Below are 25,003 nucleotides of genomic sequence, written 5' to 3'. Positions count from 1 at the left end.
GAGAGAGGAGTGTAGGAGTCATACCTGGGATGCACCGACCTCGGAGTCTGCTGCCGAGGTGGCTTTTGGATCTGTCGGGGTGAAGAGAGCCGACCGTCGGTCGGGGGCCTGCTTGGTTCGGCGGGCTCCCGACCTTTCCTCCGCTTCTCTTTCGGGCCTCTGGGCTCGGCTAAGCGTCGGTCGGACGCTCCTTCGTCCGCGCGCATATACTTGTATGCGCGCTCCAGTAGCTCGGCATAAGTCCGGGGGAGGGTCTTGTCCAGAGAATAAGTGAATCGAGATGCCCTCAAGCCCCGCTTCATGGCTGAGACAGCCATGTCTTCGTTGAGGTCCCGGACCTCAAGCGTGGCTGCGTTGAATCGCGCCACGAAGTGTCGGAGCGTCTCGTTTTCCCCCTGCTTGAGGGAGAAAAGGCTGTCCGACGTTCGCGGCGGCTTTCGGCTGGTGCTGAAATGGGCCACGAACGAGTGCTCGAGCTGCCCGAAGGAATGGATACTTTTCGATCGGAGATCGGAGTACCAGGCCCTGGCAGCCTTGCGAAGTGTGGCGGGGAAGCCGATGCAAAAAAGAGCATCGGTTGCCCCTTGAATCGTCATGAGAGCTTTATAGCTCTCGAGGTGGTCGACTGGGTCGGTGGAGCCGTCGTATGGCTCCACGTGCGGCATCTTGAACCGACTGGGAATCGACTCGTCGAGGACCAGTCGGGAGAGAGGTTGGGCGGTATGGAAGTCGACATCGTTGGAAGACTTCTGACCATCCGTCTGCAGTTGGACGAGTCGGCGGTCGATTTCCTCGAACCGTCGCTCGTAGTCGTCCGCTCGTCGATGCTGGGAGACCCCAGGAGTGGAGTCTCCAGAGGATTCTGAGAGGGAGGCCACGGTGTGCGCGGCCGCTTCTCCTTCCTTGCCCGTTCCAGCAGGAAAGGAGAGGGCTGTTGGGACCGTCGGTCATCGCGCCATGGTCGTCCCTCCTCTCCTCCGTGGGAGCGCTCGCATGGAGGCGACAGGGATCGGCGCGGTCGTCGGCGGCTGCTCCTGGAGGGCATGGGTCGGGCCGCCGGTTGCTGTTGGAGGCTCTTGACTGCGTCGGTCAGTACGGTCATCTGCCGTACGATGGCCACAATCTGGGCCTACGTGGTCACTGCAGGGCACGGAGAACTAGGCTCCGCCGCCGGTGGGGGTGGGGAGGCCTCCTCCCGGCGGGAAGAGCGCCTTGCCGACCCAGTGACTCTCGATCGTTGAGCTCTTGTCTTTGTCATGCTGTCCCCTACCTGGCGCGCCAATCTATTGCGGCCAATCGCCTCGTCGCCCGATCGCCGGGAAGCGTGCACCTGCAAAAGGAAGTCCGCACTGACCGGAGGCGGCTCCGGCGGGGACCCTCCGACGGTCAAGTCAGAGAGGTGACTGGGCAACAGTGAAATGTAGACGGAGAGCTCAGAGAGAGAGAGAGGAGCGAGCCTGCGTTTGTGGGAGAGACGGGCGGATCGATCCTTTGCACTGTTGCCTTCCCCGGTATATATATAGTAGAGCACGGTATGGCGCCGTCATTAATGGCGCGGACAAGTGAGGAACTGTCAACTCACTGTAGACTGTCAGAGTCACCGTGAAAACGTCATGTCGCCGTGTGGCCGTCTAATCACCAGGGTTGACCACGCTCTCGGCGGGACAATGCCCCTAGGTAACCGCGCCGCATGTCCGTGTCAGAGCTGACAAGGTCTGGCGGCTGTACGGCGATCGGGGGAGTCGGCCGACCCTAGGTCGGTGGCCAGCAGAGTGGCGTCGGGCCCCTCCGTTGGTCGGCGAGCTCTTCGTGAGTCGACCATCGGACCTCTGGGTTCGGTCGGTCGGGGAAAGGTACGCCCGACGTATCCTCAGTCGGTCGTGAGCCGGTAATTAGCCGGTGATGGCATCCGTCAGTCGGTCGCCCCGACCGACGATCGGTCGGTCTGACGGCCAGTCGGAGTCGGTCGGGCCGCCAGTCGGTCGGGCCGTCGGTCGGTCGGGCCACCAGTCGGTTGGTCGGGCCGTTAGTCGGTCGGGCCCTCCGACAGTCGGTCGGTCGGTCGGTGGGTATCCCCCAACAATCTCTTTCCATGATCTCAACCGTTAGATCATATTTTGTATATCTTTGAAATCACGACGAATTTATTCCCTCCATCAACAGCATAGACCATAAAGCTCATATCATCCTTTGAAAAATATGCAAAATGTGATCCAACCATTGAGATTGTGAAAGAAGATCGATCATGCCAAGGGTACAACTCGGGTCTATTGAGTGAAAAGGCATAAACCAACCTTAAGACCTTGAGACTGCTGGGTGAACATGGAGAAGTCGAACAAAAAAATCTAAGATGGAGGCGGTAGCACTCCTAATTTTCTAAGACAAGATTGGAGCGCATGTTGTGAAATATGATTACTAAGAAAATATGAAGTATTAACGATGGCATTAGTGATAGACAATAAAATTACAGTTAATAATAATTTTTAATTATTAAAAAAATAATTTAAAAAATTAATCATTGTTAATACTATTAGCGACGGAAAACTAATATTAGCAATGATAAAAGCCGTCGCTAATAATTTTTAATTTTTAATTTTTTTGATTAAAATTATAATTAAATTAATTAATTATCGATGGTTATTAGTGACAAAAAATTTACCATCACTAATAATTTTTAAAAAATTATTTAAAAATTATGAAAAAATATTTTTGTTGATAAAAGTATTAGGGACGGTGGTTAATTTTTAACGACGGATGGTTGCCGTTGCTAATACCTTTACTGATGGCATTAGAGACAGTAAACTTTACCGTTACTAATAATTTAAAAAAAATTATTTAAAAAAATATAAAAATATTTTTTTTGATAAAAGTGTGAGCGACGGTGACTTATTTTTAACGACGGAAGATGCCGTTGCTAATATCTTTATCGATGGTATTAGCGATAGCTATCTTTGCCGTCACTAATAGTCCCTAAAATACATCCCCTTGGTCCACAGAAAAAAAAAAATTTCTCTCCCGCGCCTCATCCCTTCACCTTCCCGCGATTCCCCCCCACCGGTGCCTCCTCCTTCCCGATGGTTCCCCTTTTGCCGGTGCCTCCTTCCCAGCGGTTTCCCCCTCCCTGCGCTCTGACATCCCATGGCCCCGAGCCTACACGGTTTCTCCTCCTCGTGGGCGCCTCCTTTCTGGCGGTTCCCCCATCCCCGGTGCCTCTTTTCTGGCAGTTGCCCCCTCCTTGCGCTCCGATGTCCTGCAGCCCCGAGCCCACGCTTTGGCCATGCCTGCGATTGCCCCGACCCCGCCGGCCCTGCCTCGCCGCCCCAGCCCTGCTGGCTCGACCTTGCGGCCCCTGCCCTGCTGCCCCCAGCCTGCGGCCCCTGCCCTGTTGGCTTGACCCCGTGACCTCGACCTGTGCGGTGGTTCTCCCTCCCTGTGCTCCAGCGTCCCGTGGCCTTAAGCCGATGCATCAGCCATGCCCGCGGCTGCCCCGACCTCGCTGGCCTCGATCTCACCGGCCCGACCCTGCAGCCCCTGCCTTATCGGCCCAACCCTGCAGCCCCTGCCTTATCGCCTTCCCGTGGCCCCATTCCCGTGCCCTCGTCTTCGTGGTTGCATCCCCGAGCCAACGTTCTGTCCCTGAGTCATCCCCTCGCATCTCAGTTCCTGTGCGGCAGCTCGTCTTCTGTTGGAGTATTAGCGACAGCATTAGCGACGGCTAATACCGTCACTAAAACTTAATTTTTTTATTTAAATTATGTTAATTAAATATAATAAAGTATTAAAAAACTAATTAATTAATTAATCAGAAGTACGGGACATAGATCTCTCAGCATGCAAAGCACTCAGACCGAGGAAAGGTGTTGGGCAATATTTCAAACATGGGGTCGAGGCGTGCCCTACGCACTTAGACCTTGGGTAGGGGTGGGGGGGCTCCGGGAGGTGGCAGGGGGCTCGGGGATGCTATGATGACTACCTATACAAGATGCGTCTAAAAAATCTAGAGAGAGATCGATGGAGGTGATGTATTTCTGTTCTTATTGTTGTAGTTGCAAGATAAGCATGGATAGTCTCTTGTATCGCAGACAATCGCTTCCAGCCACCTCATGATTAAAGGTTCAGAGAAACTTGCAATGCTTTATTTTTAAAATTTAATTTAAAAATAAAAAAATAATAGAGATAGAATTTAGCTGTCACAAAAGTCATCGTTATTAGTTATTATTAGCGACGACTAATAAATCCATTACTAATAGTGATAATTTATGACTAAGATTGTTTCGATTATCAATTAACAGTGGAGTGCCGTTGCTAATAGTATTAGCAAAGATAAAATGACTATTAGCTATGGTAATTAGCCGTTGCTAATAGTCAAATTTTTTATAGTGGATTGTGTTGGAGGTCTAGCTGCCAATGCAAAGATTGACACATACGAGTGTTTACAAGATTGATGGTTGATGGTCCAAGCTGGTACTCCCGGATATCTTGTTTTAAGTTGTAATTAGGAGGTTGGCCATCTCTCTCCCATATACTTAATATTTATCTTTTAATATAAAACTTTGGGCGGGAAACCTCCCGTTTTCCATCAAAAAAAAGAAAAAAAATCGGGAGGTTGGCCAAGCCTATGATGGATCTTTACCGGGCATCTACTTTCAAGTCTACGAGGTGATCTTTTGAGTTTGTACAAAATGATAGCTTGCCACGAGATTTTACCTGTATTCTTCAGGCAGATGCAATTGGAAACGCATATTTACACCATGTTTAGTTCTTCGCTTATTACGCTTTGTCGACTGTTCTGCACTTATGTTTCAGTTTTGGATATTGCTCAGCATGCTCTTTCTTTCTTCTTTCACTTCTGGCATTGCTGTTGCTGGGATAATCTGTTGAATAGGTGTTCATGTTGTTGCTATTACATGGGGTGCATATTTCCTTTCTATATCTCCATCCTGGTTCCGGTGTTTAGTCAGATTTTTGGATTCTTTTTCTTCTCGTAGCGGTCTCGTTTTGACTTCTTTATTTTTATGTTTCTACTTCATTAGTTATTCATCCATTTTGTTTATTCATGGAATATGCTTTCGGGAGCACAGAGCACTCTAAAAATTTTTTGTGCATGATGGGCGGCGTAAAAAATCTGATATAAAGGACATCGATTTATATAATTGATCTATATAGTCATCGCTTTCCAATGCACATTTAATACCTGCAGTTTCATTTTTTTATTTAAAAAATTTACATGATGAAAATACTTCTGCTCTTTAGAAAAAATTACGACATCCCATAGTATATTATAGTATATTATGACTTCTTACACAAAGAATATCATAATATAGCCTAAAAAATTATGACATCCCGTTGTATATTATGATATCTTGCGTCAAATTATGACTTTCTGTATGCAGGATGTCATAATATGATCTAGGATGTCATTAATATAATCCAAGATGTCATAATATAGAAGGAGTATTTCTGCCTCACTATTTTTCAATATGCATTTAATGTCTACAGTTTTATTTTTTTATTTAAAAATTTTGAATGATAAAAATATTTCTGTTCTTTAAAAAAAAATTATGATATCTTATGACATATTATGACATTCTACGTCAAAATTATGATTTTCTCATAATATGGATATAAGATGTCATAATTTTTTTTTTCAAAAAATAAAAATATTTTTATTATTCAAAATTTTTAAATAAAAAAATAAAATTATAAATATTAAATATATATTAAAAATAATAACTATATGAATTAATTATATAAAATAATGTATCTACGCCAAATATTTTTTTGTATCATCCATGGTGCACATGGAATTTCAACGCAAAGAATTCCACCAAAGCACTTTACTTTCTTTTTGGTTTGTTCTTCCAAAACATGCCTTAGTTTTTTTTTTTTTTTTCCAAAGCGATTGAAAGGAGTGAGCCACTACATCTACATTTGTTTTATTAGAACATAGTTCACGTGCGGTCGGAGTTGTGAAGTGGTGGTCTATTTGTTGTATATGGTTAGCTGGGTATTGTTTTGGGGGGGCATGTTTTTTTATTGTGTAATGCTTTGCTCCGCCGACTGCTTCGGTTGATATAGCTTTTGCTCTTTTTTCTATCCCAAAAAAAAAAAAAAAAAATCTTAGCTTTGCTCATGCCCCAGATTTTGGACCAAAGCTTCACATTTTTCTGAACCATGTTTCTATTTTTTAAAATGGCAGGACTGGCCCACCTGAGAATCTCATTTAATGAAACCAGAGTCCAGCGTACTTTAAGGGAAGCGAAAATGGTAGACAAGACGTGAGCCTCTGCAGTGAAGTGAAGGGACCTTAGATTTGTTCCTTTTTGTAGGTAGGCCCTTGGATTTCTCTCGTTGCACAGGGCCGGAGAGATGGCAAGGGACCGTTGGTTGAAAATATAAACCGTTCTGTATTTCTAAGAAATTTTGCTGCTTTTATGAAATAGGTCTTCATTAAGAGGCCATAGGTTTGGTAAAAAAAAAGTGGAATGAATGATTGTTTCTCTTCTTTCTCATAATAATTCCCTGACGACGCACCTGCTCCACCATAAGCGTAGCCACCCCACGGACCGGTTATTTGCCTCGGGGTCCCACAGCGGTGCTCACTTTATCGGATGTTTAGATACTTCCGCTCCATTTACAGATTTCCAATTACTTCTTTTAAATTTTTTAAATAATTTTTTTAAATTTTCCAAACGAATCTGAATTGATCCTATTTATTCCTGTTAATAAAATGACATCGTGTGGTACAAAATTTTGTTATAACTAACATATTCTTCGTATCAATTATTTACAAAATAAAATTTTAAAATATATTTTAAATAATTTTTAATATATAATTTATAGTTAAGAATTACCCAACATATAAATCTCAAAACATTTCAAATATTTTTAATAATTTATCTACATGGATCTCAAATACCTTTGATGAGTTGTCCATTATTTGAAATAAGCTATTGCATAGATCACAAAGCACTCCAAACATTTTCATTTAGCTGTTTCCTCAAATCCAAAAGCATTCTTATTATACAGCTTATATTTTATAGTGAAAGATTAGCTACCACACAGATCTTAAAGCACGAATCTTTAAACCCATCTATATGTATAAATGTCAAAATAATTTTCGTATATAGCTCATAGTTAAGAATCACCTACCATACAAATCTCAAAGTATACCAAATCCCTTTATTCATTTGTCTGGACAGATCTTAAAGTACTCTTAATGCATAATCCATGTTTAATAATCATCCATCTTGAAAAATTCGTTCACTCGTCCTCTCCAGGCCGAATATGAGGATATCCCTACATTCTGATGTAAAGCTGCACTAAAGAATCCACGCCATGCGTGTTTAGCTTCACGAATGTGTGATGCTTTATGAATGCATATGGTATTATCAACACCAGTGACATTGCCAAAATCTTTTCTTTTTTTATTCCTTTTGAATGGATATTGCCGAAATCTTAAGGCATCTAAATGCCTGAAATAGCTTCATGTATGTGCGAGTCTTGTCTCTCTTTTATTCACCGCAAAAAGATATCACAAGCTGTAGTTGAATATTTAGTACCATAGAAAAGGCATGATAACATGCTAGATCTTCTTCTTCCATTTTTGTTTTTTTTCTTCCCCTCTGTTGGTGGCGGGGGGAGGGGTGGAATAACATGCTAGTACTGCCTCTCGGTGCTTGGCTAGAGATTATTAAATTCTTGATCTCGGGGCTTGGGGTGGTTGGAGAAGGCCACCTCCAGTTCCATGGTCAAACAAGTCGGAATGGCAACAACGAAAGAAATATTACACAAAATGAAAAATAAAGAAAGAAAAAAAACCTTCAGAAGCATGTGACAAGCACTAGTGTTTATAATAGTAATAGAAGCTGCGATTCTGGCTTAACACATTTCAGCCAAACTTTATGAACTGAGTCTGGGATTGGCCTATGTTAAAAGAGAAATTCTTTGTGCACCACGGAGAGTGCAAAATCGCACGCACCACTCATAGTGATTGGCTCATATACGGAATCAAAAAAAAAAAAAAATTTCATACACCGTACCTCAACTTCACGTATGAGCCAATCACCCGAGCGGTGCGTGCGTTCTGCACCGCCCACGGTGCACAAAGAATTTGTTAAAATGATGCCAGACTTTAGTGCAGCCAGAATGTAGGCTGTGGTAGCCCATGGGCTGCCCCAAACAAATTTGTAGCTGACATCCTTCCAAACATGACTTTTCCTGCGTGCTTTGATATAGGAAATAGCATCTCGCCTACAGTTTGTGGTGTGACAGGACACAGGTTTGCAGTTTTGAAGGCCACATTGTTGAGCCACGCCATAACACATTGCTATTTGGCAATTATGAACCCATTCGCTAAACTAAAAATATACAAATGATGATTATCTAACTTTCACAAATATCGAACCCTGTGATATAGCTTTGCACAACCAGGCTTTCATTGCCTGATTGTCTGTTTCGAACTAGGAATGTCACCCTCGTTCTGCGATTTGTTGCTGTAATCTCTTCTTCATCCACTCAATGATGTATGCACCTATCTCATCACGTTCAGGTTCAAAGAGTAGGTCGTGTAAGAAGCCCTCATAGAGCTTTATGTCTTTGTGCACCGAAGCGGCCTCATTGTATAGATCCTGTGAAGCCAAAGGATCCGTGACCCTATCCGCTGTTCCATGAAGCACCAAGAAAGGGATAGTGACTGATTTGAGGTTCTGCAACAGATAGGAAGATATCCGTAGGATCTCATGGCCTGTTCGAACCCTAATTGGCCCAGTGTAGACCAAAGGGTCGGAGTATTTGGCTAACATAGCAGCAGGGTCCCTGGACACTGGAATGCCCCTTTTGTTAGCACCTTTGAATTGGTACTTGGGGAGCAAAAGTGAAAAAATTGGAGCCACAGCCTGCAACAAGTGGAGAGAGTATTCACTTGGTGTTACTCGAGTAAAATTCATCAATCAAGTAACTTTGATCGGAGAAGATCAAATGATTGATACTTAAATTTGTTATCTACATTCACCCAAAAATACAGTTTGCTTAGACTGCTCACATCTTGGCCAGCCAATAACTAGTGAAGCAAAGTTAGACTTTCATATATACCTTACATATAGACCACTACTGTCATGAAAAGGGATGCCATTATCTCAATAATCATGGTATGATTGTTTTTCCCTGACACTCCTTAACAACTACCAGTATACTACATGCCAACTACTAGGACACTGCATGTCAACTAGTTAGAGCATCAAGTCTTATGCTCCAGCCTCTGAAATATCACAAGCAGAAGCAGAATCATTGAAACTATTATCAAATGAAGCGCATGCTACTAGCCATACTATATAAAGATTTAGCACCATCTGCATGAACTGTTTAATGACATTGTAAGATCATAATCTGGTCAAAAGAAATAAATGCCTAAAAGAAATCCTGATGACCAACATATGGAATAGTGTGGATTCATGAGGTGTACTTCCAGGTCAAACCCTGAGGAGCCAAAAAATTTGGCATCAGTAAACAGTTCTGTGAATATGGTAGATCCACAAGGTAAACTTTAGGAGCTATGGAGCTGCATCTTGCTCAATGTCTAAACTCTGCATTGGCATGGATTGTCAGCTACCAGTTGATTATATAGACAGCGCAAAGACTGACAATAAAGAGACCTTCAATGAGTTAGAGCTAACAACCAACCTTCAACCAACACATCAGTATGTCACTTCAATGTCATAATAATATGTTTTCCACATCCAGGTAAGACTAGCGTACATCCTAGACATCACAGGGGCAGCAACAACAACAAAAGTAAAATTACATATCGCAGAGCATATGCACATATTTGTCTTTTCTTTATGGGGTTTTCTTTAAAGTAACTAAATCAAAAGTTCAAGGGAGCCATTCTTGCAAATTACATATGTATGAATATGTCCGTAATATGTAATACAAAAAACATGCATATGCATGGATGCATATATGGAATGAACTATGTGAAGTTCACAAGAGAGTTTGAGAATAAATTACCCCAACTATTGGATGGGCTGGCTTTACACGAAGTGCTGGAGATGTCAAAATAATCCCTTCTAACATGGACTCAATACGAGGATATGAAGCTGCCTGTTAAATCCAATATTTATCGATAAGGCCAATAGTAACAACACAATTCTAAATGATGATGTTATCTTGTTGCATTACCTTTAAAACTACAGCCCCACCAGTAGAGTGCCCAAAAAGAAAACAAGGTACTCCAGGATTTTCTAATTTAATTTTATCCACAAAAATTCCCTGCAAATATCAAAAAACAAAATAAATATCATATTACTTAAGCAAACATGCATGTTATCAGTGTCTTCAATCAACAAACTTACAGTGTCCTCAACAACATAATCTAATGAAGGCACATATCCATGCAATCCATCACTGCCACCATGGCCTGTCAAAGATCAGAAGATCCTTGTTATTCTTAACTCCCCTCCATGTTTCTTGATGCGCTAAGCTTTTTATAAGAAAAATAAGGATATCTACCTGACTTTAGCACAATAATCAATAGCTGGCACAGTATCAAGCACTTAATGGAAACCAAGATGTAACCAGCTTAAGGTGAAAAGCATGGAATGAATTGCCTAATACAACCCACCAGCTTTTCTAGTATATGTGCATGAACATAAGAAGACCTACTTACTGATACCGATAAGATATTTTAGGCCAACCTGATTTTAACATTACTCGGGCATCTATGCAGTACAAGAAATCAACCATGTATTAGAAATTCTGGTTTGCCAATTTTCTCATACCAAGAATTTTATGATCAAATCCTTACAATTAGGCAGTAAGAAATGGGAGATTTTTTATAGGTACAAAAAGATGGAGAACAAAAACAAACCTGATGTGATTCAGAAATTCATGCAATGCATAATTTTCAACAAATATCATGGGCACCATATTTCAAAATAAGCTGGCTGTGTATACACACTTTCCATCCAACACTATATGGATCCACTTTACCACAGGCACACAGACAACTAGTTAACTTACAGAAACCAGCATGAATGTGCAACACTTCAGGGGTAAAACATTGTAATGATTGAAAATATCCATTCAAAATAACCCACCTATCCAATCCATTGCATAGACTCCAAAATTGCACGATGTTAGCTGCTTAGCAAAGTGTGCATATCTTCCACTGAAAATATAAACCAAGACCCAATCAGATAAAATTCTAAATAATTAAGACTAATGCACTTTTGTTATAAGAATATTTCACTATTGGCTTGGACCTGAAGAAATCCAGCCAAAAGAATGGAACAAAGGGATGATCCATGCAAAAAAGAACCATTAGACAGATTGGATGGTGCTATGCTTAGGCCTATTGCTTACAAAGCGATGAATCCAATATCCAATAAATTGTAAGCATAGAGTCTGCCACCAGCAGCCATCCATTCCGAGACAAAATGCATTAAGGGATCATGCAGGATGCAATTGCAACGATAGAAGGAGATCTGAAACCAAAAAGATAGGTAAATTTAGATAAAGCTCCTTACCTGTGCTCATTGAGACCATGTATAATCACCAAAATACCTCTGCAAAATACAACACAGGCAAAACTTTAACACACAATATTTTACACATACTACAAAACAATCCCCTTGTGTGGCTTGAAGTAGAAGATAAAGTGAAAAGAAAAAGCCTTGAAGTATAAGATAAATTTAAAAAAACAAAAAACACAGGCATAACTGAACAATTTGTGACATATATTCGTCTTCTTCCTCAATAGAGAATAAAGCACCAAAGATGCTGTTACTAGACAAGACAATGTATTAGAGCTTTTAGAACGAATATTAAGGGGCAGTTATTTTATTTGCACTATGGGAGGATGGTGATCTGGCGTACCAAACTCTTTAAGTGATCTGAACCTAATAAATCATGCTTGATTTAAGAAAGCATATGCTTTATCCTGTATATTGATATTCTCCAACAGAACCAATGAAAGAGCAGTCAGTCAGCCTCCAATTGGCTAGCTGCAAGCCATTTAATTCTGCCTTCATATCAGAATTCAATTAGTCAGTTGTCCTTTGAAGCCTCAAGGGCTATACATCTCAGTGTTGTGTCACTGAGAAAATATCAAATACTTGCGTTATATATTCTAGCAAAACAATTTGCTCATTGCAGGGAAATAGATAAATGAGCAACAGTGCAAAATGCAGTTTGGAAAGATCTCCAGAGCTTCTTGCAGTGAAACCACTTGAGAAGTTCTGATTGTGTTACTTTGACTTTACCGAAAACATGTGTACACCATACTCCAAGTAAAATTATGATCATGCATTAAAGCATACGACCAATATTATTGCTGGTAGCTATTGGAGGTTTAACCTAAACAACAATTCCCTAGTCAACAGAAGGTAAAGCACCCACCCCGCGTTTCTAATAGTTATCTGGCTGTTTAAGCACGGTCTCACGCGTACAGCAGTCACTTAACCCATATCTCATAGTATTAGATCATAACAATTAAGTTAACAAAGAATGTACAATTATGTACCTGATCTCGCGCTTTCTACAGATAATATGCCCCAAGTCAGTCCATTTTTTTGCCAGATGAAACAGAACATTTTGGGAGCAAGAACAGATCTTTTATAATCGAGTACTCCACATTAAATCCCAAAAAATGGAATCATTTTTATTAATATGAGAAACAGACCTAAGAAAGCCTAAAATGCCCGACAAGAAGCGATTCAATCAAGAGAAAGCCCTAAAAATCCAAATTCGAGACTAGAAACAGACTTTGTCTATCGATTTGTTGCCAACTGGAACAAAACCCAAACAAAATATAATCAAAATCCATGAAGATCGAAAAGGACGGCAAGCAGTAGATAGATGACCTCACCTCATACGTCCGGTCGCCGGAACCCACGACCGGCAGAAGAGGGCGTTACTCCTGGACCCCAGGAGCACGAACGTCTCCCACCTGCAACCACCGTCCCCCTTGTCCGATGGGTGCACCATCGACAGCTCCTCCGCCAGCGCTCGCCGCCTCCGGACGTCCTCCTCCTCCGCCTTCGCCACCCTCCAGCCCTTCCTCGGCCCCCCTCCTCCCCCTCTCCGCCGCGGCGACGCCAGCGGGGAGGACGACGCCGCCACCTTGGAGCAGATCGGGCTCCGCCCGCTCCGGCGGAGGACGAGGAGAAACCAGAGAAATATAGCGTGGACGAAGACAAATATCCGGAGAACCGACCTCGGCGATGGCACCGACCGGCGAATATTCCTAAACACCGGGATTATGCGGCCACTCGCACCGGACGTCAGCTCCTCAACCGGGACGCTCCTCTCCATCTCTTCGTCTTCGGTTGGGGTGGTGATGTCTTTCCTTTCTTCTCCTCCCCTCTGCGAACCACCGTTTCTTATAGGGAGAGAGAGGGGAGAAGAAGAGATGAAGAAAAGAGGCGGTTTTTCACTTCCTGGGCTTTTAATTCGGCATCCGCGAGCAGGGTGGGTGGTTTCTGCTCACACGCGGAAGAAATATCGGACGTGTTTCTGGATGCAGAACCTGCCACGTAGATTTGTGTCGTTTATGGGCGCAGAATTGGTGAAGCCCGCAATTTGTGGAATAAAGTGGGTTTCAGTAGAAAACCAACCAGGGCCTTATGAGAAATTACACCCTGCACCGCGAGCACCGCGTGGTAAACCTTTATTGCTCGGTTGGATCTTGGAGGTCCCACGGTTGACTCGGCCCGGATTTGAGCTGTGACTTTAGATTGGATCCAACCTGACCTTAGACTCCACCTGGGTTTCCGTGGCTAATGGTTGGCAAAAATGCATTCACACCTCTTATTTTTTCCAACTTACATTTGGACTAACCTAAACGGTGCATTGTAAAGGTCTGGCATAGGACTTGAACACTATTTGGCTAGCGCCTCTTTATATTTTAAAAAATTATTAGTTGGACTAGATCTATCGTGGAACACTAATAAATTTATTCTAGCATGCATTGCTATTATACATAAAAAAGAAGAAAGGGAGGAAAAAGGAATCATTACTGTAATGTAAAAATGGTTTTGTGAGTGGATTATTTGGATTGGTCCATGATGGATCTGGTCCAACTAATGATTTCTCTAACATTTCATCAATAGCATCAATAAAATTAATTAATGATGCTAAGCTTGATGATGAATTTAACTAGTGAAATTGTTTGAACAACTTCCAATGAAATTGAACAACTGGCATATCGGATCAATCCGGTGAATACTTGGAAGTAGCTGTTAAGGAATTGAGTACATTCTTAATGAAGAGATCTCTGATAACATTTCAGTCCTAATACATTTAAAGGACCCATTTGAATGACTTTGAGAAACTACCGATAGCACCAAGCAATTACACTCATTTAATGGCTTACACTTTGTATCCAGCTTAGTCTATTGCCTATTAGAGCAAGGAGAAGTAAAATTCGATATTAGTAACAACCATTAATGAAAATTACATAATTACCCATAATTCATTTCATTGCTAACAACACAAAGAGATAATGCATAAGATATCTTGAGTCTAAAGTGAAATACAAAGGTCAAATTGCAAAAGGCTATTGCGTTGCCATCCAAATACTCTACACCATTTTACTCAAAAAAAAAAAAAAGTCTACACCAGTTCTAAAATTAATGCAATTACCAAGACCTTCACATTTACACCATTTCGTATGTATAATTCTTAAAAGCCTACACAACTTTCAATTCCAAAATATAGCTGTCTAAGTTTTCCACACCACCATCAATTCCAAAATACAATTATCAAATTTTTGATTTATATTTGTTCCAAATTTAATAATTTTATGATGCTGCACACTTAATTGTTTTTCTTTTTTTTTGGTAAAGACACACTTAATTTTTTTAGGAGGTTGATCAGAAGGGTGATAACATTCATTGGTGATGCATACCTTTTAGCACTTGATGATCTTTATGATGCTACCCACTGTAATTGATTAGGTAAAACCTACAATGACAACAAAATGACTATTAGCTAGCACTCTAGGACATTATAGATTAATAGCAACATTATCGTAAGTTTTAAAATTGAAATATACTAATTGCAAAAGTGTCAAAGGCTCAACTTGAGATAAACTGCTAAGCATATTTGATCTTAAAATCATGCTTGTAGTTGGTGCTTGTGTCTGAACATCTTTATTAGATGCTTTTACTCAATTTTTTAATATTTTATTTTATAATTTTTATAGATATTTTTATTTTAGATTGGTCAAACAAATCCATTTTCATCAAAAAAAAAAAAAAAAAAAAAAAAGCTAGTAGTCCTAAAATGCAATTCCTCTTCACTTACAAGAGTGTCACCATTTCTATCATTGAAACTACATGACCTACCATGCTAGCTATATCAACCGATCGATAGAATTATTTCGACTAGCAAGCAGCATCCTACTAAAACAATGTGCAAGCTTATGGTATGCATGCCAAAAATAAGGATGGTAAAACCCTATAAGCATTCGAAATTTATAGAGAATGTGGACTCATAATCCTATAGGTGAATTCATCATTTCACTCTGACCACAGCAAATCCATGGCTTCATATCACAGCCTTATAAATCTTACCATTATAATATAAACTCTCCCATTTCATCATCTGCATCCCAAGTTCAGACTCCACTTTATTGTAACATTCTTTTTCTTTTTTTTTTTCTTTTTTGTGTTAATATTGGAGGCCAATCGCATTGTTTCACCTGCAGCATTTAAGACTCTTTCAAAGATCACCGACATTGCACATCTATAATACCAATATTGCAATGGTCTTTTCTCCTTTGACTTCATTAACATAATGATAAACTTAGTGAAGCCCAGGAAAGGATAGAATTTTGGAGTTCCCCGTTAGCGTGTCCGCTGGGTCAGGTTACTTTGAGAACAAGACGGATGGGGCAATTATTAATGTGTACCACCACGACAGGAGAACTTGAACGGCTACGCGGAGTCGAATTGGTCGGCATCACATACTGGACTTTTAAGGCAACAAACTTTCTTGGTCAGCAAAATTATTAATGCATCGCTATTGGTGACTTAGACCAGGTCCCCGTTGCCGGAAGACGAGACTTTAAGGGCCTGACCTCATGAAGGAAATGTTCTCCTACGGTAGATCGGCTGGGCCAACGGAAGACCTTCTAGAATTGGAAAGTCTGGTCGCAGCTTCAGAAAGAGGATTTTTTTTTTTTTTTTTTGATGAAAACTTCAAAAAAAGGAACTCATTAGCTTTTATTAGTGGAACCTGCTCATCTGTCTGGTGTCAAACAGGTTAGATGGATTATTGACACTTGGCATGGCCAATATGGTTGTCGTATTATCTATTGTCTATGAAGGACATCTCTGTCTAAGGTCTAACTTACTAGAAACGCATTCGACAAGGGGACACGTCCAACATATTTTATTTTATATTTGTGACATTTCTCTCTGGGTTTGGCCAACAGATGGATCATTTACTTGGTTGTGGTATTTGTTTGGTGATCCAAAAAAGTGTTAACGTCGAGTATACTGTGGATGGGTGAAGGAAACATTAAATTTGCACGGTATATCATTTATGGCACGCTACGGCATTGGTCCAATTTACTTTCAACAATTTTGTTCATATAGATATTATTGGAATAACCTAGTCGTTCAGACGCTGTCACATGCAAGATTGTTGCCATGATTGTGATAAGTAGATTAGGAAAGACTCCGATTATATTAATTTGTTTTCAAGTAATGTTAAATTTCTAACTTTTGTGTCAAAATTTCTCTCTTCAAAGCTCATATATTAGATGCCATTTAAGAATTTTCAGGAATCATGATAGGCTTGTTTTTTTTAGTTTTGATGAAAAGGAGACTAAAGTATTCCACCTTAGTCACCTAACCTTATTCCAGAAGAAAACTAATGGTAACACTAATAATACTAATTCCACCTTAGTCACCTTAATCATGATAGGCTTATTGTATAAAGCATTGATCCCTTCTTGCCATTTAGCATCCTAATCATGAAGAAAAAACTAAGAGTAGCACAATCCAGCGTTGCAGCATTTTTTTTTTTTGAATATCCAGTAACCTTTTGATAATAAAAAACTAGAGAGAGAGAATATCATAGGCCATTATCTGTAAATACTAGGATTCCTTTTTTCCAAAGAAAATATTTTTGATACGTGCGCAGGCATGTGCCCACACATACACCTTATATATCTATTACTGAAAAAAGTATCAAATTAGGGTTTAGTCTCACTAAATTCCAGGACTACTAGTTGATAAGCATCCTTGTCGATACATAAACTTAAAAAGCAGAAAGAAAAGAAAATAAACACGACAATTGGTGAACGAAGGCATGAGCGATATGTAACTTGATTGTTTAACTCCTATTGACATCCGAGATTCTAGTTTGGACCGAATGAAATACTCATCACTCCAAATTTCTAATTGCCAACCCTACACGAATATTATGGAACACAAGTTGTTGAGCCTAATGCATGCAATTCAGTGGATCCCAAGACGAGAATCTGCGGGAAGACTGTGATGGCTTTTCCACGCTTGAACCATCTCCAGCTTGATACTCCTTTTTATGGGTGGATTCTGCCTAAACTAACCCACTTGGCAATGTCCTGTGCCTGTGGAATTCCTGAACAACGGGCAAGGCTTACCACTATGAGCTACCAGAGAATGGGCTCGGTCCATCCCATCTTGCCTGACCTACCAAGCATCTTGTGATCAAAGACATTAGAAATAGAATGCAAGAAATTATATCCTACACCGCCGCACACGCTACGGGGCAGTGCACCATGCAGAATTACAGCCATGCATGAATTCCACAGAAAATTATTTTTTGGACCACGCCCAGATAGGCCAGCATAAATCTTGGAGCACGTGCACGATGGATAATATGCAATCGAGAATACATGAAATGCAAGAATTAATGTGGCTTATTATCCACTTTCGGATTTGGCCGGTCTATCAGAGCACGATCCTGCAGTAATTTTTCGAACTCCACCCAAACCAGCTTTGGTTGGTGTGGTGCATCATCACGTGGTGTAGCATCGATATATGATATAGAATATAATTTTTTTAAAAATATAATATATATAATATATATTTTATTTTTTAATAAAAAATAAATTTTTTGAATAATAAATGATAAAATAATATTTTTATATTATGGTTAACAGTTCCATGAGAAAAAGAGGACATGCTAACAAAACATGATATGGTATGGCATGATGCATGTATTCTTTTAACTAGTAAAATTATATAAATAAATAAATCATAAATGTTATGGCAAGGATTTGAACCTTCCACCACTTGGTTAACAATCATATTTTTTAGTTAATATCAAAGAAAATATAGATAGTATTGGACAAAAAAACACAGGATTGATTAGAGCCATCAAAATAGATCAGCCCAGCCCATGGAGGGCCGGATCCATTAGGATCGGATCAAAAAAGCTCTTTTGATAAATGGACCATCAAATAAGAAGTTCAGTCTTAATCTTTATAAGTGAAGGACCTAAATAGATCGATCCTTATAATTCACCAAAAATTTATAAAAATTATAAAAATTAAAAAATTCTCAAACATAATACTTCATCAAACAAATAAATAAAACCAATCCCTACATCAAATTTTAAAATACCAAAAATAAATATAAAATAATTTCAAAAAATATGTAATAATATCGTAATCTTTATTCTCTACAAGAAAAAAACATCACAAACTAACTAAACTCTACAAAATAAAACAAACAAATAAATAATAAATATTGTTCAAATAATATTAAGTCTAACTATTGAAATTCAGTCCCTATTCTCAAGATTTTTTTCATAAGATGCTTACCACCAATATTTCATTAATCAATAATCATCCTCATCTTCCTTAATTATAATATTAGAATCTCGATAATCTTGTTTTGGTAAATTTGCATCAACTTTTGTACTTGAATCATCATCTTCATCTATAATCCACAAGTAACAAATAACAAAGATCAATAAATAGTTAGAAAAAAGCTATTTTATATTCAACTAAATTTAAATTCTTATTTTAAATTATAAAAAAAGATATTATCATCACGAACAAAGTCATGTAATCAATTGTGGGTATAAATAAGAGCTTTCATGAAGAACCAATCATAATATGATAAGAACTGGAAAGGGCATGTGGACTTTCTTTTTCTAGAAAGATAATTAGATCTGGGGCCTAATTACTTCTATTCAGTAAATTAGAGGGAGATGATTAGTATAAGTATATGAGAAAAAGGTACAAGAAAAAGAATAAAAGGCATCAAGAACAAACAAAACTAGATTTACACCAGAATTGTACTTTTTTTTTTTGTAAAGATAAATGGACTGGCCTACGGGCTAGACGGACCTGCTCTTCACGGGTTGGGCCATAAATGGATCGGGCTAAAAAACCTTTTTGTTAAATAGGCTGCTAAAATACTAGCGCGGTTCTACTATTTTAAGGGCCTAAACGGGTTGGCCCACGGGCCACGGCCCATTTTGATGGCTTTAGGATTGACCCATGGGTGATCAGATATGCCTCATGCACAATGTTGTTAAACTTAGACGTGTTTAAGTTATATGATAGAATAGAGATGGAGAGATATAATTGGGTCAAGCACATGGAAGCCCACATGAACGAATAAGACATGTCCACCAGAGCATGCATGAACAAACTTTATCTTATGCCCCATTCTTTTGGTGGGGCCGACAGTATCCAATCCAATCGAAACGCCTTGAACCGCTTGCAGATGCCTTTGCTTTCTTGGACTCCCTTACCTCCATAGACCGAAGGGAGACTTCTCAGAGTATCGGTTTATGCTCTGGCATCACAATTTTGGTTTGATAATTATCCAAAATATTTCGTTTAAAATCTAATAATTATAAGGAACGAAGTTGGTTCGCATTACCATATATGGTTTCACATCACTATGTAATAATTTCATATTGCTCTTACGTGTTAAATATAAAGGTTTGGCTTTGGTACTTTCTTGGTATATTTTAGTTATGGTCTTTTGAGTTTGAAAATTGGGATAGGTATGTTATTTGTGGTTTATCCATCCAAAGTTCTTATGATGGATCCAATAGGGTGGTAACTAAGTGAAGTGGCCAGCCCATTCCATTGTACTACTAATCTGTTAGCGGCACCCTGCAAAGCGGTGAGGATAGAACTAGCGCACAAATTAACAACAAATTAGAGCGGCTGGATAGCAATAATGATCCAAAATTGATGGATAGGATATATAAAATAGTGTCGGATGCAGCAATATACTAGTGGGAACTGGAATAAATAGAGTCTCACTTTGTTTATTATATAGTTTAAATTAAAGATCAAAGTCATATTAGCTCATAGGAGTGGCAATTTATTGCCTTTAATAAGTTTGTTTTAGCTTAGACTTTGTGTGGACCTAGCCATGCAATTAGAAGCAAATTGTTTCATCCAAAAATATTATGAGGATCTATGCAAGTATGTGTTTAGTTTCACATCAGTTATACATTGAAAAGATCTTGGATATATACATAAGGCCAAGGAATCTAAAATAATATTTTCTAACTAATTTTTAAATGAGGTTCTAGATCATTACAAATGGTATTAAGGCAGATCCAACCATCATAATGATTAAGGAAACCATAACATAAACCTGTTTGGTGCCGAATATAAGTTGATCATTATATTTCAGGTTAGATTTAGATCTTTGATCCGCCAAAAGTATCCGAGTTTAAATAGGGAAAGCATGTAAGGACTAATTATATATTAGCTATGCACCCTAACATCTATATATAGTTGGATTCAATTAATGCTTCATAAGTTACATGTAGTCCATAACATAAAATGCACCATAACAGCGGTGGAGAATAAGATGTGATGGATACATGGACACTCAGCGAATGTATGTGGCTAATGTTGCTAAGTTGATTTGTTAGACGACTAGATTTTAGTGCCATGGGATCACTTGCAAATAAGGCATCATGTTATGCACGTGCAAGCATAATATGAACTTTTAATTACAATATGGAAAATTGAAATTCTTATATTCCACTGTTTATGATGATATGCTTTTCTTAAGATGAAACATGCCTATCTCCACAATAATTCATCAGGGGGTGTATTTGATAAAAAAATGAGTTATGAGAATAACAAGGGCAAAGTTTTTATTTGAGAGGAAGCCAAAGGCAAAGTTGCAGAGAAAGGAAGGTAAACCTAAAATTAATTAGGTCAGAAACGGGTTCAATTAAATTTAGTTTGATCTAGTTGGAACCGATGAGACCCTAGACAAACTAGCGCATAAAATTTGGTTTAAACCATAGATTTCAGCTTAGACCAAACCTGATCAATCAGCTGCGCGCATGTGCTAGACCTAAGCTAAATCAGAGATCCAAAATTATAGTTGGGTAAAGCTGCGTCTAACTCAATCCAAGATGGGTTCACATGCATGACATGCGCCCACCATTTAAATTAGTAGTCGATCGGAGCCCAATTTGAAGCAGAGAGTCTATATGAACCATTGTGTTGCTCAAAGTGACTGCAGGGTTCTTTTCTTTTCTTTCGTTTTTCAAGGAATTACCTACCGGAAAGGTTCATACATATATAAACATGTGATCGTGCCTAGCGATAGATCACTTTGTATCTCATCGATGGAAACGCGGCCAGAACGTCAAAATAAGCTAAACGAGATGGAAACCAATTAAAGCATTCTTTTTATACAAACACAGCTTAAACTCTTCCAAGCATTGTAAAGAAAGGACAAACAAATTACCGGAAACCTTTTCCTCACCTCTCCAGTGAAAAAAACACCATGCTTACTCCCAAAAAAAAGAAAAAAGATGAAGAACACCATGCATGAATGCTTTCAAGCAATGAATTAACGTTAACCTACTCAAAGGGTAAATTGACACTTTTGACCATCGACCATTATTGAGTCCGAGTTCAGTGGAAAGGCACGTTTCCTTAGGTTTCTTGTGATTGCTTGCCTCTCTCTCTCTCTCTTCTCTCTCTCTCTCTATCAGGCTTCTCGTGATCGCTTCTTTTTTTACAAGATGCGAAGATACATCCTTGGCGCTGAGAGAACCATGTCACCATGCAATCCATCCACAATATGGATATGACGAAGAGCTAAGGACACATGGCACTAGTAGTTCTACACGTGAAGCTTTTTACATCAGTCTGAAGTACGTTAATCAAACTTTATGAAATTCTTTATCAAAAAAAAAAAAAAAAAATCTAACTTTATGAAATTATATGTTGTTAAGTGCAAGTTGGTACTTATGTGAATAATAACATTACTCTTGTCGTTATCAATTATTTTTTTCTTTTCGTAAATAATCCTGGTTAACATATCCGTTTTTCACCTCTAAAATAATGAGAAAAATTAATATACATGCCACTTAATAATCATGATATCAGGCGACCGTATCTATAGATTCATGGCACCAGTAGTTCTACACGTGAAGTTTTTTCATCAATCTGAAGCATGATCTGACTTTATGAAATTATAGTTAAGTGCAAGTTGGTACTTAAATGACTAATATCATTACTCTTGTCGTTATCAATTATTTTTTTCTTTTTGTAAATAATCCTGGTTAACATATATCCCATTTTCACCTCTAAAATAATAAGAACAATTAATATACATGCCACTTAATAATCATGATATCAGGTGACCGTATCTATAGAGTTCTCAATTGATATTCACAATTTGCTCTTGTTTTATGGTAATTAATATATATATATGAATTTGAAGATAATGTATAAATCTTTTGTTTTGAAGAAAAAACCAGTTGAAACATAGTTCACTCTTTGCTCAAAAGGAAATACACACTCCAATTTTGGGTTGTTTGTTGCCATATTCTTCTGGAGAAAACAAAGAAGCCCCTGATCCATTGCATTAATTATTAAAAAGGCTGTAAGCCATGCTGTCGCTATCCATTTGCAAAGTATTCTTACGGTTCAGTGAAGAGCTTCGTGATCTCGTAATTAAGTTGAGAGGATTTAGTGGTGTACGTCGGACAACGCACACCAGGTCACATCAAATTTCACATGCATGCAAAATGTTTCATACGATTAAGGTCCAAAAAAAAAAAGCAGTTAAATAACTTTGCCGAAAGGTTAAGCCTATCGTTCTATGGGCATGTGCTCATAGCCATTCACGAAGCGAGCTGCCAATGGTTCTTTCTATCAAACATCAGCTGTATAGTTATGATATTCAAAAAACTAACGTCTTTTCGTAAACCTTCACGAAAAATCTAGGATTTTCGGGGGTGTTTTCTTATTACATTTGATCACACAATGGAGGGTGGCTGTGGTCCACAAGAACGTACTTAAAAGGAAAAGGTCGTCAGTATAAATAAGGCTACAGGGTGGCCTTCTTCCCTCACATTGAAACCAAGGTTGATCTCAGGTCTCAACTCATAGAGCTAGATTCGCTTGCTATCCAATCCTATACAAACTCAAATTGATTCTCCGATTCCCTCAGATTTCCTTGTTGCCATCTCTGAACATCTTTAAATCATTTTCTTGGCTCAAATTCATTTGCCTGCCATGGCACCAAATGGAGAAACGCTCGTTGCTTCCTACACAAAGAGCAGCTTTGACAAGCCTCAGAAGCCTCGGAGGATCTCGATGGAGGGCCTTCAGAGAGCGTTCTCCGACCTCTCCTTTGAGCTGAGCAAAGAGGGAACAGACCCCAAGCTTCCGGCCATATCCGAAGTGGAAGATGCCAAGTGTGAGTGCTGCGGCATGTCCGAGGAGTGCACTCCTGAGTACATCCGCCGTGTCCGAGAGAAGTTCTCCGGCAAGTGGATATGTGGGCTGTGCTCGGAGGCCGTGAAGGAGGAGGCGGAAAAGAATGGGGGGAGGCTGGATGAAGCTCTCAACACCCACATGAGTGTGTGTGGGAGGTTCAACAGAATTGGAAGGACACATCCCGTTCTCTTCCAGGCCGAGGCGATGAGGGAGATCCTGAGGAAGTCGAGGTCGGACGGAAGAGGAGCCAGGGCCAAGTCTAACGGCCCTAGGGAAAGGGAGAGCGTGAAGAGGGCCGGCATCACAAGGAGCTCGAGTTGCATTTCGGCTATAACAAAGGACATCAACGAGCGAGCAATCATTAACTAAACTCCTGGAGTTTGTTATCTTTGATATATATCGAGTGGGTAGAGAGGGGGAAGGGGGTGGGGTTCATGCTGGGTGGCATGCATGGGTACCCGCGCGGTCCTTTTTTTGCTTCATCCATCCTTCTCATATAATATATGGATGACTGAACTTCTTACGTCATTAGGGTCTTGGTTTGGTGGCCAGCACATGTGTTCATACCCAAGGGTTTTCTTTTGTTAGGGGTGTCATACTTCTACATTTTGAACATTTTTGTGTTGTGGGAGATTTCTCCGTCATGGCAACCCTGAACCAATTGTCTGTATACCGTCCATGAGATGGGGGTCTTGGGCTGTAGGCCTGTAGACTCTTTCGTTATATATTTCTATCCTCATGGGTGGAACGGTCAGTGTTCCTCTATTTCATCACCTCATGCGGTTAAAGTTTGGTTCGTGCGTGAGTGTAGGAAGGCTTTTTTCATGGCTGGGGGAAATGGGAAGTGGCTATGTACCATGTGAAGCTTTGATGCTAGTAAAAAGTAAATATAGTTTTTCTTGCATATTGAGCGCGCGCACTCTCTCTCTCTCTCTCTCTCTTGTGAATTTGGGAACTTTCCATATCGAGGAAGAAATTTAAGCCTAAAGATGTAACAGCAACATTACAGAACAACAGAATGTGATGAAGCTTTAAAGCTTACATATCTTGCGTCTAAGAAATGGATCGAAGCCGGATTAAATTGGTCATATGAACTTTTTACAAGGGAAGACGGGCTACAACCAAAATACTGAGTGGAACTGGCAGGTGGAGAATTAAGTGAACTACTATATTGCGCATTAGTAGGAGCAATATGTCACGCATTAGTAGGAGCAATATGTCACTGGATTTAGGGCCATCTGAACAATTTTGTACGTATGTACATACGGATGCATGTAAGTGAGG

General features: G+C 39.8%; 2 protein-coding genes across 2 annotated transcripts; one reads left to right on the top strand and one right to left on the bottom strand.

Annotated features, from left to right (window-relative positions):
• Window positions 1–8,202: 8,202 nt before the first annotated feature.
• LOC105048065 (uncharacterized) lies at window positions 8,203–13,457 on the bottom strand. Its single transcript, XM_010927251.4, has 7 exons — window positions 12,866–13,457; window positions 11,526–11,564; window positions 11,097–11,167; window positions 10,353–10,417; window positions 10,180–10,269; window positions 10,009–10,101; window positions 8,203–8,897 (listed from the first exon to the last, which is right to left on the bottom strand). The coding sequence occupies exons 1-7, from the start codon at window positions 13,309–13,311 to the stop codon at window positions 8,472–8,474; spliced, it is 1,230 nt and encodes a 409-aa protein (XP_010925553.2). The 5' UTR covers window positions 13,312–13,457; the 3' UTR covers window positions 8,203–8,471.
• Window positions 13,458–23,331: 9,874 nt separating this feature from the next.
• LOC105048066 (uncharacterized) lies at window positions 23,332–24,623 on the top strand. The gene has a single exon (XM_010927252.3). It carries the CDS (start codon window positions 23,516–23,518, stop codon window positions 24,086–24,088), a length of 573 nt encoding a protein of 190 aa, XP_010925554.1. The 5' UTR covers window positions 23,332–23,515; the 3' UTR covers window positions 24,089–24,623.
• Window positions 24,624–25,003: the final 380 nt, after the last annotated feature.

This window comes from Elaeis guineensis, chromosome 7 (genome assembly GCF_000442705.2).
Source record: "Elaeis guineensis isolate ETL-2024a chromosome 7, EG11, whole genome shotgun sequence".
NCBI classification, from domain to species: Eukaryota; Viridiplantae; Streptophyta; class Magnoliopsida; order Arecales; family Arecaceae; genus Elaeis; species Elaeis guineensis.
Note: the sequence above shows the minus strand (reverse complement) of the source record. Positions and strands in the feature narration are given on the sequence as shown.